General features: G+C 48.8%; 1 protein-coding gene across 2 annotated transcripts; it reads left to right on the plus strand.

Annotated features, from left to right (window-relative positions):
- Window positions 1–6,698: 6,698 nt before the first annotated feature.
- Window positions 6,699–13,138, plus strand: MANBAL (mannosidase beta like). Of its 2 annotated transcripts, XM_032198414.1 has the most exons (4): window positions 6,699–6,737; window positions 8,357–8,405; window positions 10,102–10,299; window positions 12,836–13,138. In XM_032198414.1, the coding sequence occupies exons 3-4, from the start codon at window positions 10,150–10,152 to the stop codon at window positions 12,941–12,943; spliced, it is 258 nt and encodes an 85-aa protein (XP_032054305.1). In that variant the 5' UTR covers window positions 6,699–6,737; window positions 8,357–8,405; window positions 10,102–10,149; the 3' UTR covers window positions 12,944–13,138. The 2 variants fall into 2 exon arrangements, with proteins under 2 accessions (XP_032054305.1, XP_032054306.1); XM_032198415.1 differs by lacking the exon at window positions 8,357–8,405 and having other exon boundaries at window positions 6,716–6,737.
- Window positions 13,139–13,838: the final 700 nt, after the last annotated feature.

The following is a 13,838-nucleotide window of genomic DNA, read 5'->3' on the forward strand; positions in this document are numbered from 1 at the left end:
GAGGAAATCTCTGCTTCCTCTAGTAAATGCCTCAGAGTTTTACAAGGCTCACCTACGGCACAGCTCCATTGATCTGCACTTAGCCACAGCCCAGCTCCCGTTTCATTCTCTAACTTGGTACAAAAAAAAAAATCCCATTTGCTACAAAGGGCACTGTATCTGGCAAAGCTAATTACTGATGCCAGCTTTGATTGCATCTCGCTGTAGTTTAATTGCCTCCAGTTTCCAAACAGACATCATCTTGTTAAACCCACGCACAGAGACCCGCTCTTACCGTTCCCTCAGACCACAGCTCGTCCTGGATCGGCTCCTGCCGAGGTGTCCCCTGCTCCTCCTGCAGATACAACTTCTCTGGTGCTGCTTCTGAGAGCCCCGCTGGCTGCGTCCCCTCCACTGCTTCCCGGGCAGGACCCCGCGAAGCTGCTGAGCAGGGACAGGCGGCTGTGCCCCCAGCTGTCCTCTAGCTGCCAGGGAGAGGTGCAGCTCCTCCTTTTATACCTGTGCTCCCTCGGGAGCCCTGTGGTCTCCTACGCGTCAGAGAGGCAATTATCCTCCTGGATTTCAAAGGCTGCGCTGAGCAGCCCCTTTTTTGTGTGAGCAAGGACGCAGGCAGGAGGCTGTGGGGAGGGGGCTGTGGCTGTAGTTGAGGGGTGTTTGCGTGTTTTCTCTGCGTTGTTCACAGAGTGAAGAGCAAATAACAACAACGATAATCCGCCGGGGTGAATGACAAATTTGCTTTGCAGGGTAAACTTCTTTCCCTTTGTGGTTGCATTTCTTCCTCCTACCCCACAATAAGGAAGTTAACCATTAATACTTTTTCACGCTGCCTGCTCAGGAGGGTTTATCTCTTTGCTATTTTCTTTTTCTTTGATTATCAGTGTTTTCCTCCTTCCCCTTTGTTGCACACACCTGCTAGCGTTAGCGGGGCACTTCATGCTTCAGTCCCTCACAAACATCACAGCTTCGCATCGAGCTCACAGAGCAGCTGGGGAGCCCTGCTCTGCTCGTCTGCTCTGGAAAAAGGCAAGGAAGGGTCTCCCCTGGGGTGCTCCGTGCACCAGCAGCTGTTTTCATTCTTGGAACAAGGAACGAAACCCCCCTTTAAAAAGAACACACCGCTGTGATGCCAGGAAGACCGGGACAGTTCAGAGGAGTTAATAAAAAATAAAAAATGAGGTTCCAGCACGAGTTCCACCTGCCAGATTGTTCGCGTTGGTTTTATAATGCCCAGAACTGATGGGGACCCAGAGCTTCCCAGCTCGGGGCTTGCATGACTTGGTGCTGGAGGGAAGTTTCAGCAGGTGAGATGACTCAGAGCTGCCTGCTGCAGAATGCCTTCACCTTGCACCAGGGAGCTCATCACAGCTCCAGCTGGCAGAGGCGGGATGCGGGGCAGGACGCTGCATCTGGTGTGTGCAGGGGGCCAGAGCGTTCAGCACGGGTCTCTGCCATTGCTCAGGTGAGGGATCAGCACTGGGATTAGGGCTCGCTTCTTAGCAGAGCAGTGTCCTTCCAAACCGTGTGGCCTTGGCAAGCAGCAAGCCAGCGGTCAGAAAGCCTCGAAGGAGCTCAGCACGCCAAATAACGCCGTGGGATTAAAGAGCAGCCACTCCATGCCTAGGCAGATGTGCACCATCACCTCTGGCTCTGCCTGCTTTGAATGCTCCAGGGGCTCACCCTCCCTTTGGTATCACATCAGTGCTAGGCCACTTCACAGGGAAATCAAGAAAAAGGACTGCATGGCCCGGAGCTGGAGCTGGAGCTGGCCCTGAAGTGAGCAGCTGACCAGGGGACTTCTGATATGATCCCGAAACAGCCACGTGAAGAGAGAGCAAGAGCTGCTGCCTGCTTCCCGGCCGTAAGAAGTGACACCAGCCAGTCAACGGGGAGAGGAGCTGCTGTACAAGCCAGGTGATAGATGTGGCTCATCCTTACTCACAAACCCCAGAGAAGACTATTTCTAGGCAGTACAGAGCAGGCTTTCCAAAACCACTGGTGCACAAGGCTGTGCGCTCTCTGCAACTGGAAAGGGATTTTTGTCTGTATTTTTGAAACAATCTGTTCATGTTCTCTCATGTGTGAGGCTGGCTGCATCAATTTTTCAGCATGACTTATTTTTCTGCCAGTCTTGGTGCTACACTGGCTGAACAGATGAATCAGACCACGTTGTTAAACCAGTTGAGAGCCAATGCTATTGCAAGATATTATCCTATAGCTTGTTTTTGAGCTAATTCTCTATCTGCCTGGCCCGTTGCCTTACACAGAGCTGCTCTAAGACCCGGGGCAATCTCTCTCAGATCAAGAGGAATCGGTCTATAATTGATTTGTTTATAGCTGCCTGCTGCCCAGCTTGGATTATGAGGGCTGTGCTCTGCATTTGTATCTCCAGTGAGCTGCTGTCAAAGAATGCTATGTAAAACCCCATGGTCCTAGGGGTTTCCTTGTTCTGCCCGGGCTGGGTTCCTGTCGTGCACAGCTGGACCAAGGAGACCTACACGACAAAAAGCTCTCTTTGTGACCAGATTAATTGTGGGAGGCAGCAGAACTTTCTGAAACCCCTTCAGGCTCCATCGGGTGGATACTGCTTAGGAGTTCTTAAATAGCATAAAAAGAGCAGCTTTTCTTTCCACAGAATTTTGCTGTTCTAGCTTTAGTCGTAGCCTTGGTGTCTTCCCAGGGCTGATAGGGGTCAGTTCTGGAGCTCCTCCACCAGGCTCCTTCAGCTTTCTCTTGGCTAGCGAGGCCGCTCCTGGGGCAGCAGCAGTGGCTGTCATCCCCCTGCTGCCGGCAGCTTGAGTCCTGCCACGGGGGCTCCGGCTGCTGACAGCTCAGGACGAAGCTGCTACAGGCTGCGATAGGATCCAGTGCTGTTTGGGGACAGTTCTGCACCCATCTGTTTCCTAATAGGGTGGTCACCCAGGTGGATCCGTGCCCCGTGCAGGTACACGTGCAAGCAGCGTGAAAGCTCTCTTCATGGGAGCTTCACTTTAGGACTAGCAGCAATTATAATTTGGCACAACAAACGACAAATCTGCCTTGTAAAGGGAGCAAACGGCTTTTTCCCTTTAGGGCATCTCTTGATTTGTTCCTAGAACCTTCCAGCTCTTCCGCACCTCTCCTTCCTCCTGCGGCTGGTTCTGTGGGCATTCTGCTGGCCCCCAGAACACAGGGTATGTGACTTTGGGATTGCCCCCACAGGTCATCACTTGGGGTCAGCAATGCCCACTGGATAGCTCTCTATTTGCCTAAGCCTACATCATTGCTGTCTGTGGCCATATACAGGCCACCACAGGTACCTTCTCCAGCTGGAGCTGCTGCATTTTGGAGTCACGTGCGCGTAGACCAAACCTCCCTGGGTGAAGCACACACCAGGTAGGGTTATATTTCACTGCTGGTCCTTCACTGATGAAGGACATGGTGTTAGGATCCTGCAGCAATTTCCCAGGTATTGATTTCCTCTTAGCTTTACCTCCTCTAGTCCCTGTGCCATGCTTTAAAAAATCGCCCCTGTCTATTCCAGGTGCAGAACGGGTAGCTCCAGATAAGCTGAGCAGCGTGTGAAATGGGCCTGCTCACCCTGGGAGGCTGAAACTAATGACAGGAAGAAGTAACCCATCAAATGACAAAAACATCGCTTCCTATTCTCAGCTGTCAAGAGCTTTTCTGCGCTCCTCCAGAATGTCACAGACGGGGACTGTTGGCCTCCAGTTTCTCTAAGCCCCACAACTGTTTCCTGTGGGTTTCTTTTACTCGAGAGATGTGGTGGTGGCCCACTTATCACAAGCGTCCTAATGGTACATTAAACAGAACTGACTAAGAAGATTAGGAGCTTTATTTTCTGCCTAAGTTTGCCACCTTAGAGATAGGCTGGGGCATATCTGAGTTCAAATTTCTTATCCCGCATAGCAGACTGATGACATATTATAAATAAATTGACCGTTACTACATTGTCTGTTGCTGGTACATACCCAGTATTTTTAATTCCAAAGGTTTTTTGCAAAGATGCAATAATTTCTGTGGAAAGCAAACAAAATGAGACGAAACGAGAAAGACAAGGCTTGACCTGTGCTATCAGTTACTTCTAAGGAAGAAATGGAGAAGCCAAATCTCAAACACAGCAGGTGTGGTAAGACTTGCCTTTAGAAAATTATACGAGACTGGGTTTTTCCATCTTGGAAAGATGAAGTGCTGGGATTTGGATCTTCAGAGCTTCCCGAGTCGATCCTTTGAACAACAATAGGTATCCTGGGGAGAAATTTCCCTTGAAGAATTCAGATTGGTAGGAACCTGAATACAAACAATTATCAAAATAATCTCTCGCAAAAGGTCCCTCTGGATGGGAGCACAGTTTGCTCCATGAGAATGAGTCTGAAGCAAGGGATCCGATTAAAAATAGCCAAAATAAATCGGTAATTCAAAACGTACAAGGCAGTGCCATTAGAAAAGGCTGTCTCAGAGAGTTAAAAGCTTGCTTGAAAAGCCTACTTAATCTTCAAACATTACCGTATCACTGACACTACAATAGAACAAATGGCACCAGCCAGCAAGATACGTATGTGTCAGGAGGCCTGATGTGCTCTGCGGGTGAGAGCCATTTATAGAGCTGCTACCTGTCTGGCTCTGTTTATCTCCTGGTGGAGCGACAGCAGCATTTCAGCATCACCCAAGTGAACTGCCAGGAGTTTCAGCCAGATGTCAGCATCCTACAGTCACCTGAGAGTCACTGGTTCCTGAATTTCAAGCTAAATACCAGCTCTTTCCTCTTCCTACCCAGGCAGACAGAGCTCAGATGCCAGCAGTGAATTCATCTTTGGTCTTCCACTCTCATTTCAGTTTGGAAAGGAGCTTTGGCTAGAAAGTTACACAGCACAATACAGCCACGTTCCAGGAACAAGAAGAGCTGGCGTTAAAATCCTAACCCTGTCCCTGGCTCACAAAAGTCCTTCATCTGCTGGTACCCGTCCTGAGGAAACACTGCTTTAAAAGCTTCTGATGAAAAATCAGAGTTTAAGTAAGACGTGTTAGTTTATGGAGAGGGTGTGAGGAAATCCGTGTTTCCAGTAAGGACCTAAAAACAAAGCAGTTATACTTATTTTCTCCTGGCTCGATAATAACAACCTGAGGATGAAAAGATCATGGTGAGCAAGGACATATGTGTAGTGTATGGTAATAAACAGGTCTCACTGCAAAGACTTGCAGGGAATACTGCAGTGCAAACCAAAAGAAATTTAGAAAGAAATAAAAAAGCTAAGGATGAGTTGGATTTGGAAAAAGACTTCACATCTGAGCTCTGTCTCTGTTCAGAATTGGGCGCTGACAAAATTGCCATTTCTGCCTGTTGAATCAATGCTAGCTTTGAAACCCACACAAATCTCACAGGCTTTGGAAAGTCATCCACCCAGCATACACCTACAAACAGCTTCCTTTTTCATCGTTTCAAAATCAGGGAAATGAATGGGTCAGCGCGGTGCAGGTGGAAGGCGCGCAGCCAGGGCAGGCTGATGGCACCACCTGCTTGCAGCTCAAAGGCCACTGCCCTTGCACAGAGCCTGGCACTGCCACCAAGGCGTTTGATGGTCTGCCAGGGGGCTGGTGGTAGAGGGGATGGGTGGGAGCTGTATAAAAGCTGCAATTTTGGTCTGCCTATTTCTCCTGTCCATAGCTAGTGCCAGTTTTGTTGGCAGAGGGAATGGAGGGGCTTTAACCTGGAAGGCGGACGGTACTGATGTGAGCACTGTGTGTGCTCTGCCCTCAGACCCTGAGGATCAGTGCCGTGAGGGTGTACGTGGATGGCAGCACCCCCAGCTCAGTGTGCTGGTAGCATGGAAATAATTTAACCTGGTTGTTTAAGCCGCACTGACAGGGGCTCTCCTGACATTCACAGGAGTTATTTCTCCATCCTCAGGGGTTTTGTATCCTCGATGCTGTGTTCAGACCTTAAAGGCCAGGGTTTATTGCTGTTCCTGAGTCTGGGTTTATCCCTTGGCCATCACAGGTAGTGAAAGCTCTGATCATTATTTAAGAGTAATTTTTTCTTAATTTTTTAAGCCAGAAAAAATGCTTTGTAAAGTGCCTTTGTCCTCTGCAACTCACAGCTGTGCACATTCCCTAGTTGTCCGTAAAGTCTTCTGCATTAAAATAAAAAGATAAAAGGTTTTAAATCCAATTGCTTGAAACCTTTGAAATTGTTGTTGTTAATACCTATGTAACTGAAATGCTTGGTAGCAGCCTGGGAAATCCTTTTACTACAAATGCCGCACCTTACGCCCTCTGTGCAGAACTGATTCTTTATCAGCAAACCGATAAGGGTTCCTCAAAGTATTTAGACTCCTGGACCTGCAGCAAAACCAAGCTGGCGCTATACGGACACTTTAGGGCTAGGAAAAGGGCCAAGAAGATCTGAGTCTTTTAACACCACGGAGAAACAAAGCGCAGCACGCGCTGCTTCCCCCTTTACATATCACATCGAGGCGTCTCCATTTGGGAGATGGGCAGGGGGAAATAAACAACCAAATAACCAAAGAATCAAACAAATAAAGCCGGGCAGCAGCAGGAGGCTTTAATTAGGGCCGCTCGGGCGCTTCGGGGAAGCGGAGCCAGCCCCGGGTGAGGGGCGGCCTGGGGGGGGCGGTTCGGGGTAGGCCGCCCTTAGCAACCGGGCGGCCGCGGGCGGTTGCTAGGGGCGGGCCGAGGCGGGAAGCGCTTCCGGGGCGGTGCGGCCTGGCGGAGAGCGGCCGGTGAGGGGCGGCGGGGACCGGGGGGGCTCGGGGGGTTTTGGGGGACCCGAGGGGGTCTGAGGGGACCCTGAGGAGACCCGGGGAGACCCTGAAGATCCGGGGGGTCCGGGCAGAGCGGGTGGGCCCGGGCCTCGTCCAGCCCGGCCTGCAACGCCCCCAGGGCTGAGGCGCCCGCAGCCTCCCCGGGCAGGCTGTGGCAGGGCCCTGAGGGGAGAGCTTCCTCCTAACCGCTAACCTGGACCTCCCCTCCTCCGGTTCGGAACCGCTCCCCCTCGTCCTGTCGATATCTGGTTGAGGAAGGAGCCGCTCTCCTTTTTTTATCAGCCCCCTGCAAGAACTGGAGGGCTGCGGTGGGGTCCCCCCAGAGCCTTCTGCAGGCCCTCAGCCTCCCGTGCTCTGTGCTGAGCGGCCGTGGCGCCTCGAGAGGAGCCCAGTGTGTGCCACCTGAAGTGCTCCTGCGGCCCCGTCTGTGTTATTGTACGTGGAGATGGGGCTTGGGGGTGCCAGCTGGGAAGCACGGGGCAGCAGAAGGAGAGGTTTTATCTGCCCCTGTTAGGGTGGCTCGTGTATGGCCCTGAGCCTGAAAGCACGAGGTTCTTTATGGTGGGGCCTGTTTCTGCCCCCAGGAGGACAGCTGCATCGGCTTCCCCTGCTGGCACTGAGCAAAGCCTCGAGCCAGAGCCCTGCAGCCCCGCGTTGACTCCGTGGTGTGGCTCTGTGGTACTGCTGGGTGGCAGCAGCTAGCTTGCTGTAAAACCCCAAGAGTAGTTTTAAACCAATAATCAGGTCAGTTCTTTTAGTGTGGTTCAGCTGTGTTTTTACCTGCTTCCACCAGAGTGTTCCAGTGAGCCAGCAAGGCCTGGGGGGAGAGGCGATACCTGCTGGTAAACCAAGTGGGAGAGCTGGGGAGGTTCGAGCTGTGTCATACACTTAGGTCTTCTGCCAGAGTATAAACCTTTAAATACAGCCTAAGAACATTTACTTTAGGTGTAGGTAACAGGCTAGGCTGTCTGGGGAAAAAGGTGGCTGAGCCTGTGGAGAAGAAGAGATGGTGAAACTGTAGCTTCTCTGGAAGAGGGAGGAAGACCCAACTGTCACTCAGGGCCCTGTTGCATTGGCCGCCAGGCAGAGTGTGACGAGGTAGCTCCCTGGGTGGGAAAACTCACTTCTCGTTTGGTGTGTGCTGCAGGAGGCAGCATGCCTGGTACCGAGCCCGGCTCCCTGCTGCTTGTTGGGCCTCCTGACACATCTACCTCAGAGGTTTAGCCTCCTTCGGTGTGCAGGTCTGGGAGTCTTTTCAAACCAGGGAATTTTTTTCCCCTTGTATTAGTTCAGCTCCACTGATAGCAGCAAAATGAGAGGCTCTCCCGTGGGGTGCCAGCTGTGACTGCTGCGAGAGCTGGAGCGTGGTGTCAGCGCAGGGCGTGCTGCGTGGGCTGTGTTCGCCACCTGGGCGCTCGGTGCTGCTCACGTCACTGGGGATATTTACACAATTAATAACGCCCTAACGAGAGGTGAAGTAGGAAAGGGAAGGGTGACTGGCGGAATACGAGGACGGGGATTTTTGGTGTTGTTGTCTCTGTGTCAGTTCCCTTTTCTGATTTGTGTTGGTGTTTCAGGTGTGTGAATCAGGACTGTCAGTAGCAGCTTGTGCCAAGAAAACCCCAGGTGAGGAGAGAAGCAACGTGCCTTCCTGCTCTGTTTACAAAGACTGGGAGCAAGAATGAAGTTCTCTAAAAGTGTCCCAATAAGTAAAATCCAGACAAAATACAACTCAAGGCTGAAGTTTTCTGTGATTCTTGCTTAGGAACTGCTGCCTTGGTAGATTAGAGGAAGGGGAATTTTAAAAGCTGAGGGTAGTTAGGAGTGCATTACATTTATGCGTGCTTTACTGGTGCTGTCCTAAACCCAGTCCCAGCGTTGGGCTGCACTGGGACTCTGTGAGCCTGCATGGCCCAGTCCAGCTTCATGCACAGATCACGAATTCAGTCAGAATTTGAAGTGTTTTTTTTTTTTTCTCTTCACTGAAGTATAGACTGAAGGAGGTCACCTGTTCCTATCTCCTGATTCAAAGGAGATATTAAATTGTATCCTGATTCAAAGGAGATACTAAACGCAGTTGGGAATACTTTTGCTGTCTTCTTCAATCCAAAATTAGATCCCGTACTTCAGCTGAATTAAAAGAATTGTTATTGCTTGTGATTTATTTACCATGCCTTTTAGTTTGTACCCAGATTTGCCTCTGTCTGTGACAGCACAGAGTTGTTGAGGTTTTTTCTTCAATGTGTCAATTACAACTTTATTCAAGTTAGCCTCTATGTTTACTGTCCTTCTGGATGTGGTCACATCTGCAGACTGTAGAAATCTCCTAGCGTAAGAAATGCAAAGCCTGCTTGGGAGATAGAGGAATTCCAGGAGACAGGTTACTGCCCTCCAAGTGAAACGTGCCTGCAGCACCATCGTGCACCCAGCCTAGTCATACAAAAGGCAAACGAAAGCCAAGAGAGAACTGTGTATAAACAAGGAGTGCTGATTCAATCAGCACACGACTGAATCATGCAGCTCAGGAAAACCGAGTAAGACAATAATCACAGCTGAGTTCTGGTGGCATCTCGGAAGAATTGAATTTCCCTTTTGTGACTTGCTGTGGCGTACTTGAGCAATTCTGGAGGGAGAGTTCTCAGTCATTGTAGTGAGCCATTAGTCACTTGTAGAATGAAGCGATAACTCCATTAGGAAAAGGAAGGGAGGGAGTGGCTGAAAATCTAGCTGGGGACCCAGGAGATCAATATTTAACTGTGACACAAACTTCCTGTGTGAGCACTGCGAGGTATGTGGGGCTTCCTGTAGCCATCCACTGACACACTGTTTGTAGTTAAACATTGAACTCATCCCACTGTCTTCAGCAAATCTACTCTCTGTGTGCTTTATTTAAAACGTTGGGTTTTGTACATCTAAAACAACAAGGCTGTGATTACATGTACAGTGTAAGTGAAAATGAATAATTGGCATTCATCCTGCATGCACGATCAGCCTCAGGGAGAGGTATCTTCTTGCTTTTTTAGCTTTCCTTTATTGTGTTATGGCCATCTGTCATATTTTGCTTGTTTTCCCCTCACCTGCAAACGTACTAAAACTCATATTTGAGGGCTGCTTTCTTAGGCAAGTAAAGAAAAAGACGAGCATCCAAAAGAATGTGAGTTTCATTTCCCTCTTTGTGTTTGGGTCTGTATCTGTACCAGTGTATTGTGAAGATATCCAAAGGTTATCTTCAGAAAACCCTGTAAGGTAGCCTGTAATTTTCTGCTGCTGGAAAGTAACGCCAGAGCACACGATGTAAATAACTACTCTCTTTTCTTCCCAGTGGAAACCAGTCTTCCTGAGAGCACTAGAGGAGAAAGGTGTTTCCACTATGGCTGCTGAATTGGATTTCTCCCCACCCGAGATCCCCGAGCCCACATTCATGGAGAACGTGCTACGCTACGGACTCTTCTTCGGAGCCATTTTCCAGCTTATCTGCGTGTTAGCCATAATCCTGCCAGTTTCAAAGTCCCATAAGACAGTAAGCGGTGTTCTTTAATGTTGTTGTAGATGCACAGAATCACAGAAAATCGGGGGGGAGGGAACATTTCAGAGCTGGTGGAGACACAATAGTCTGCCCCAGAACTGATGATCCATAGCTCATTCTCTTTCCTTCCTTCTAGCTTTCCCACCTCCCGCTGGGTGTGCGTGCTGTTCCTGATCGCACACAAGAATACTTCAGTCCCAAGCCCACATTATCATCCTACTGCTGATTTGCTCTATTAATTGCCAGGCAGGGCGCCCCCTTTGCAGGGACTGCCTGTCAGAAAGTGGTGTAGGGCTCTTGTTTGCGTATGATTTTTGGAAACAAGGTACAGGTGAAATGTCGAGTGTATTTGAATGCCAAGAAGGCAGTTTTCAGTCCTGGCGCCCAATCCTGTGCCAGCATGTAGAGAGCCCTTTGCTGTTCGTAGAAGAGAATGTTGAAGTCAAAGGTTGAGGTGAGCTACAGGGCTCTGATTCCATCTTCTGTTTAGTTTAAATTGGGCCACAGTGGGGTGACCTGCATCCACCCAGCTGTTGTCATAAAAGAGCCCCAGGTGCTCAGTAACGCTCGTGTTGGTGGAGCTGGCAGTATTTCAGGCTGCAAGTTTGTTGGTTTGATGTAGGTTTTCTCTAAACGTGCATGGTATTTGGTATTATTTTCAGTAACAACTCAGAATGGAAAGCTTTGATTTCAGGCTCTGTTGCCGTGCTTGCACCCTCTTGTGCAGAGGAAGCATGGAGATTTTCAGCAGCACGTGGAATTGATGTTACCTGCCTTGTAAAGGAGCTTGTAGGAAACAAAGTATGCCTAGGGTAGCTGGAGAAGGGAACGCCTGAGGGTGAGGCACGGTGCAAAGGAAAAAGGCTCTGGCCAATGTGTTCTGATAAGAGCAATCTGGGGGGTTAAAACCATACAACAGAGAGGGCAGAGCGAGATTTTCCTTTCTAGCTCAGGTAGGACAGTTCATGGCCCAACTTCCACCTTTAACTGTCAGTGGGATGTGGAGGTGCGTTGATGCACTGGATTCCTGATGCCCTGGCCTGGGTGCACGCTCCCTCTTGCTAGTCCTGCTGCAGCCACCAGAGCCCATCCATCTGCGTCTGTCGCTTCCCTTTATATATTTATGGCTGTTCTTGAAAGCTGGGAAGAGTGACGGTTTTAGTTTGAAGTGGGAAGCTGAAGACCAAGCCTCCAATTAAAGTGATAAAGCTCAAGGACCTGTTCCTGTTTAAGGTCATCCTTTGTTATTTGCATGCCCTTTTTTTTTTTTTTTTTTTTTTTTTTTTTTTCCTCCATGCTGAGCTATTGATGTTCTGCCCTTGTGATTAATTTCCGAGACAATAAACAAGAAAGACCATCCCTCCAAACCATGGGAATGGTGCTCGAGTCCAGGTAGGGTACAGATTGGCTTCTCTGTTTTGGAGGCTTCAGGTTTTGGAGACTACCTTGGTTTGAACATTAGAAGGCAGCAGTGTTCGCTTTATGGCAGCACCACGCTGCATCCTTGAGTAATATCTGCCTGTTGCTCCGTTTCTCCGGAGCCTGCCAGCTCCCTGTGCGCTGATTACAGCCTTTGGAAAGCCAGCCAAATCTCCTTCCTTGGAAAGCCACGCAGATGTGAACTGTAATAGCCCAGTGACTTGAGAGGTGTTTGAACAGAGCTCCTTGATTAAAAGGATCCTGTCAGATACTTGCCTTCCCCTCTGTTATCTGGAGCTCTGTCTTGGAAGCTTGAAACTAGCACGTCTTGCTCTGCCATTTTTTGTGTGTCCTTTTCCAGTTGGCAAGCTCTGACTGATAGAAACCAAGATGCTAAAGCAATATTTGTACTCAAATGCATTTAATGGAAGCAGGCAATCTGCGTGTGTGTGCTTTCTCAGATGAGACTGGCGCTGCTCCCTTATGTTTTTACAAGATAAGTAGAGTTTATTTCCCATGGCTGAAGTATTATCTGTCATCTCCCCTGAAGGAAACAAGCTGGATACCTAAGGACTCCTTGTTAGGCCAGGTGAAGGAAGCTTTGCCTTTGGTTCCCTCCCTGAATTTCAGGCTTGGCTTAGTGGCTCTGAACTTGACATTCGTACTGCTGTTTTGATTACCTTTTGTCTTGCACAGGATGAGGCTTAACATTTTGCAGAAATACCTATGGCATGTTAACCACGCTTACTGGTGATTTTTATGGTGTCTTTTCATTTTCCCAGTTTGAATAGTTTGCATTTAGTGTTGATTTTCTTTCTGCCGTTAAAATTGGGGTACTGTGTTTCTCCAAAGCCTGATTTAGACACTTACACTTACAACAGCTTCTCTGGTAACAAGCTGTTTCTGGGCATGAACTTGCAGTCCTCAAAAAGCACACGCAGAAGAAGCAGACATGGTGCTGCTCAAGTCTCATTAAATGTCGGCTCGGTTTGATAGAGACGTGTTCCAACAGAGATACCCAGCACTTGTTCCTTTGACTTGCACACAAATTCCGAAAGTGAGCTGTCAGCAAACTGTTAAAAAGTTACTGTTTCTTGATTGATTCCTGTAGGACTCGGACAGTTTTGAGCCGAAGACGTCAGAGACCGTGAAGAAGCCAAAGGCAACTGCTCCGCAGATAAGCAAGAAACCCAAGAAAGAAACAAAGAAGAAACGATAAAGGCTTGACCGACGAACCTCAAAAGACAAAACAATCACCTGTAATCATGCTTCCTCAGAGATGACATCAAAGGCAACTAACTATATTAAATGGTTTTCTGGCATTGCCATGCTTTAGCTTTCAGGGACAAGGGAGAGGAACTTATAAAAGTGGAAGGGAAGGGCTTCTGCCTTAGATTTATTTTTTTTTTAAAAAGCAAAGAGGACTTCACATATCCAGGACTTCATTTGACATGATTAATTTATCAGTCACCATCAAAGTGACTTCTGTCATTTTTGATGGGTGGAGAGGCTTGTCCTATCTACTCAATGCTGGCCAGGATTTGTAGAACAGTCCCCGTGGAAGGTGGAGCATGGGTTTGCTACTTTGGATACCGGTTTGTGTTGTGTTTTTTGAAGGCAGAAGGATCAAATGGATCAAGGATACCACACTACATAGCTTTGCATTCATCTCTGTTGTCATCTAGTCTGAAATACATAGCTGCGTTTTATGGCTCAATAATAATGGCTTTGTCATATTCTTTAATTCTTTAGGTAATAACTCATCAGATGCCAGACTGCTGTAGATGAAAGCTTTCATTTCCTCAGCGTCGCTACCTCTTTCTTATTCCCCACCCATGTACTCTTCCTTTCTATTCCCTTTCTTGAAAGTAGGAGTCTTTCAGGGAATTGAGATTGTGGTGGAGACTGCAGTGACTGCAGGAATCACCGTTCGGGAAGGTGCTTAACGCCTAGAGTAATGGGATGTGCTTGGGAACTTGGAAGGACCAGATACTGCCTGGTGGAGAAAAGCTGCTCTGAGGTGGGGGACTTGAAGCGCTGCATTTGTCGTGCATCAGCCAGCACTCCCTCGCCGTGCTGTGTATAAACCTTCCTGTGAGCTAGCTGAGCCTTAA

This window comes from Aythya fuligula, chromosome 16, assembly GCF_009819795.1.
Source record: "Aythya fuligula isolate bAytFul2 chromosome 16, bAytFul2.pri, whole genome shotgun sequence".
NCBI classification, from domain to species: domain Eukaryota; kingdom Metazoa; phylum Chordata; class Aves; order Anseriformes; family Anatidae; genus Aythya; species Aythya fuligula.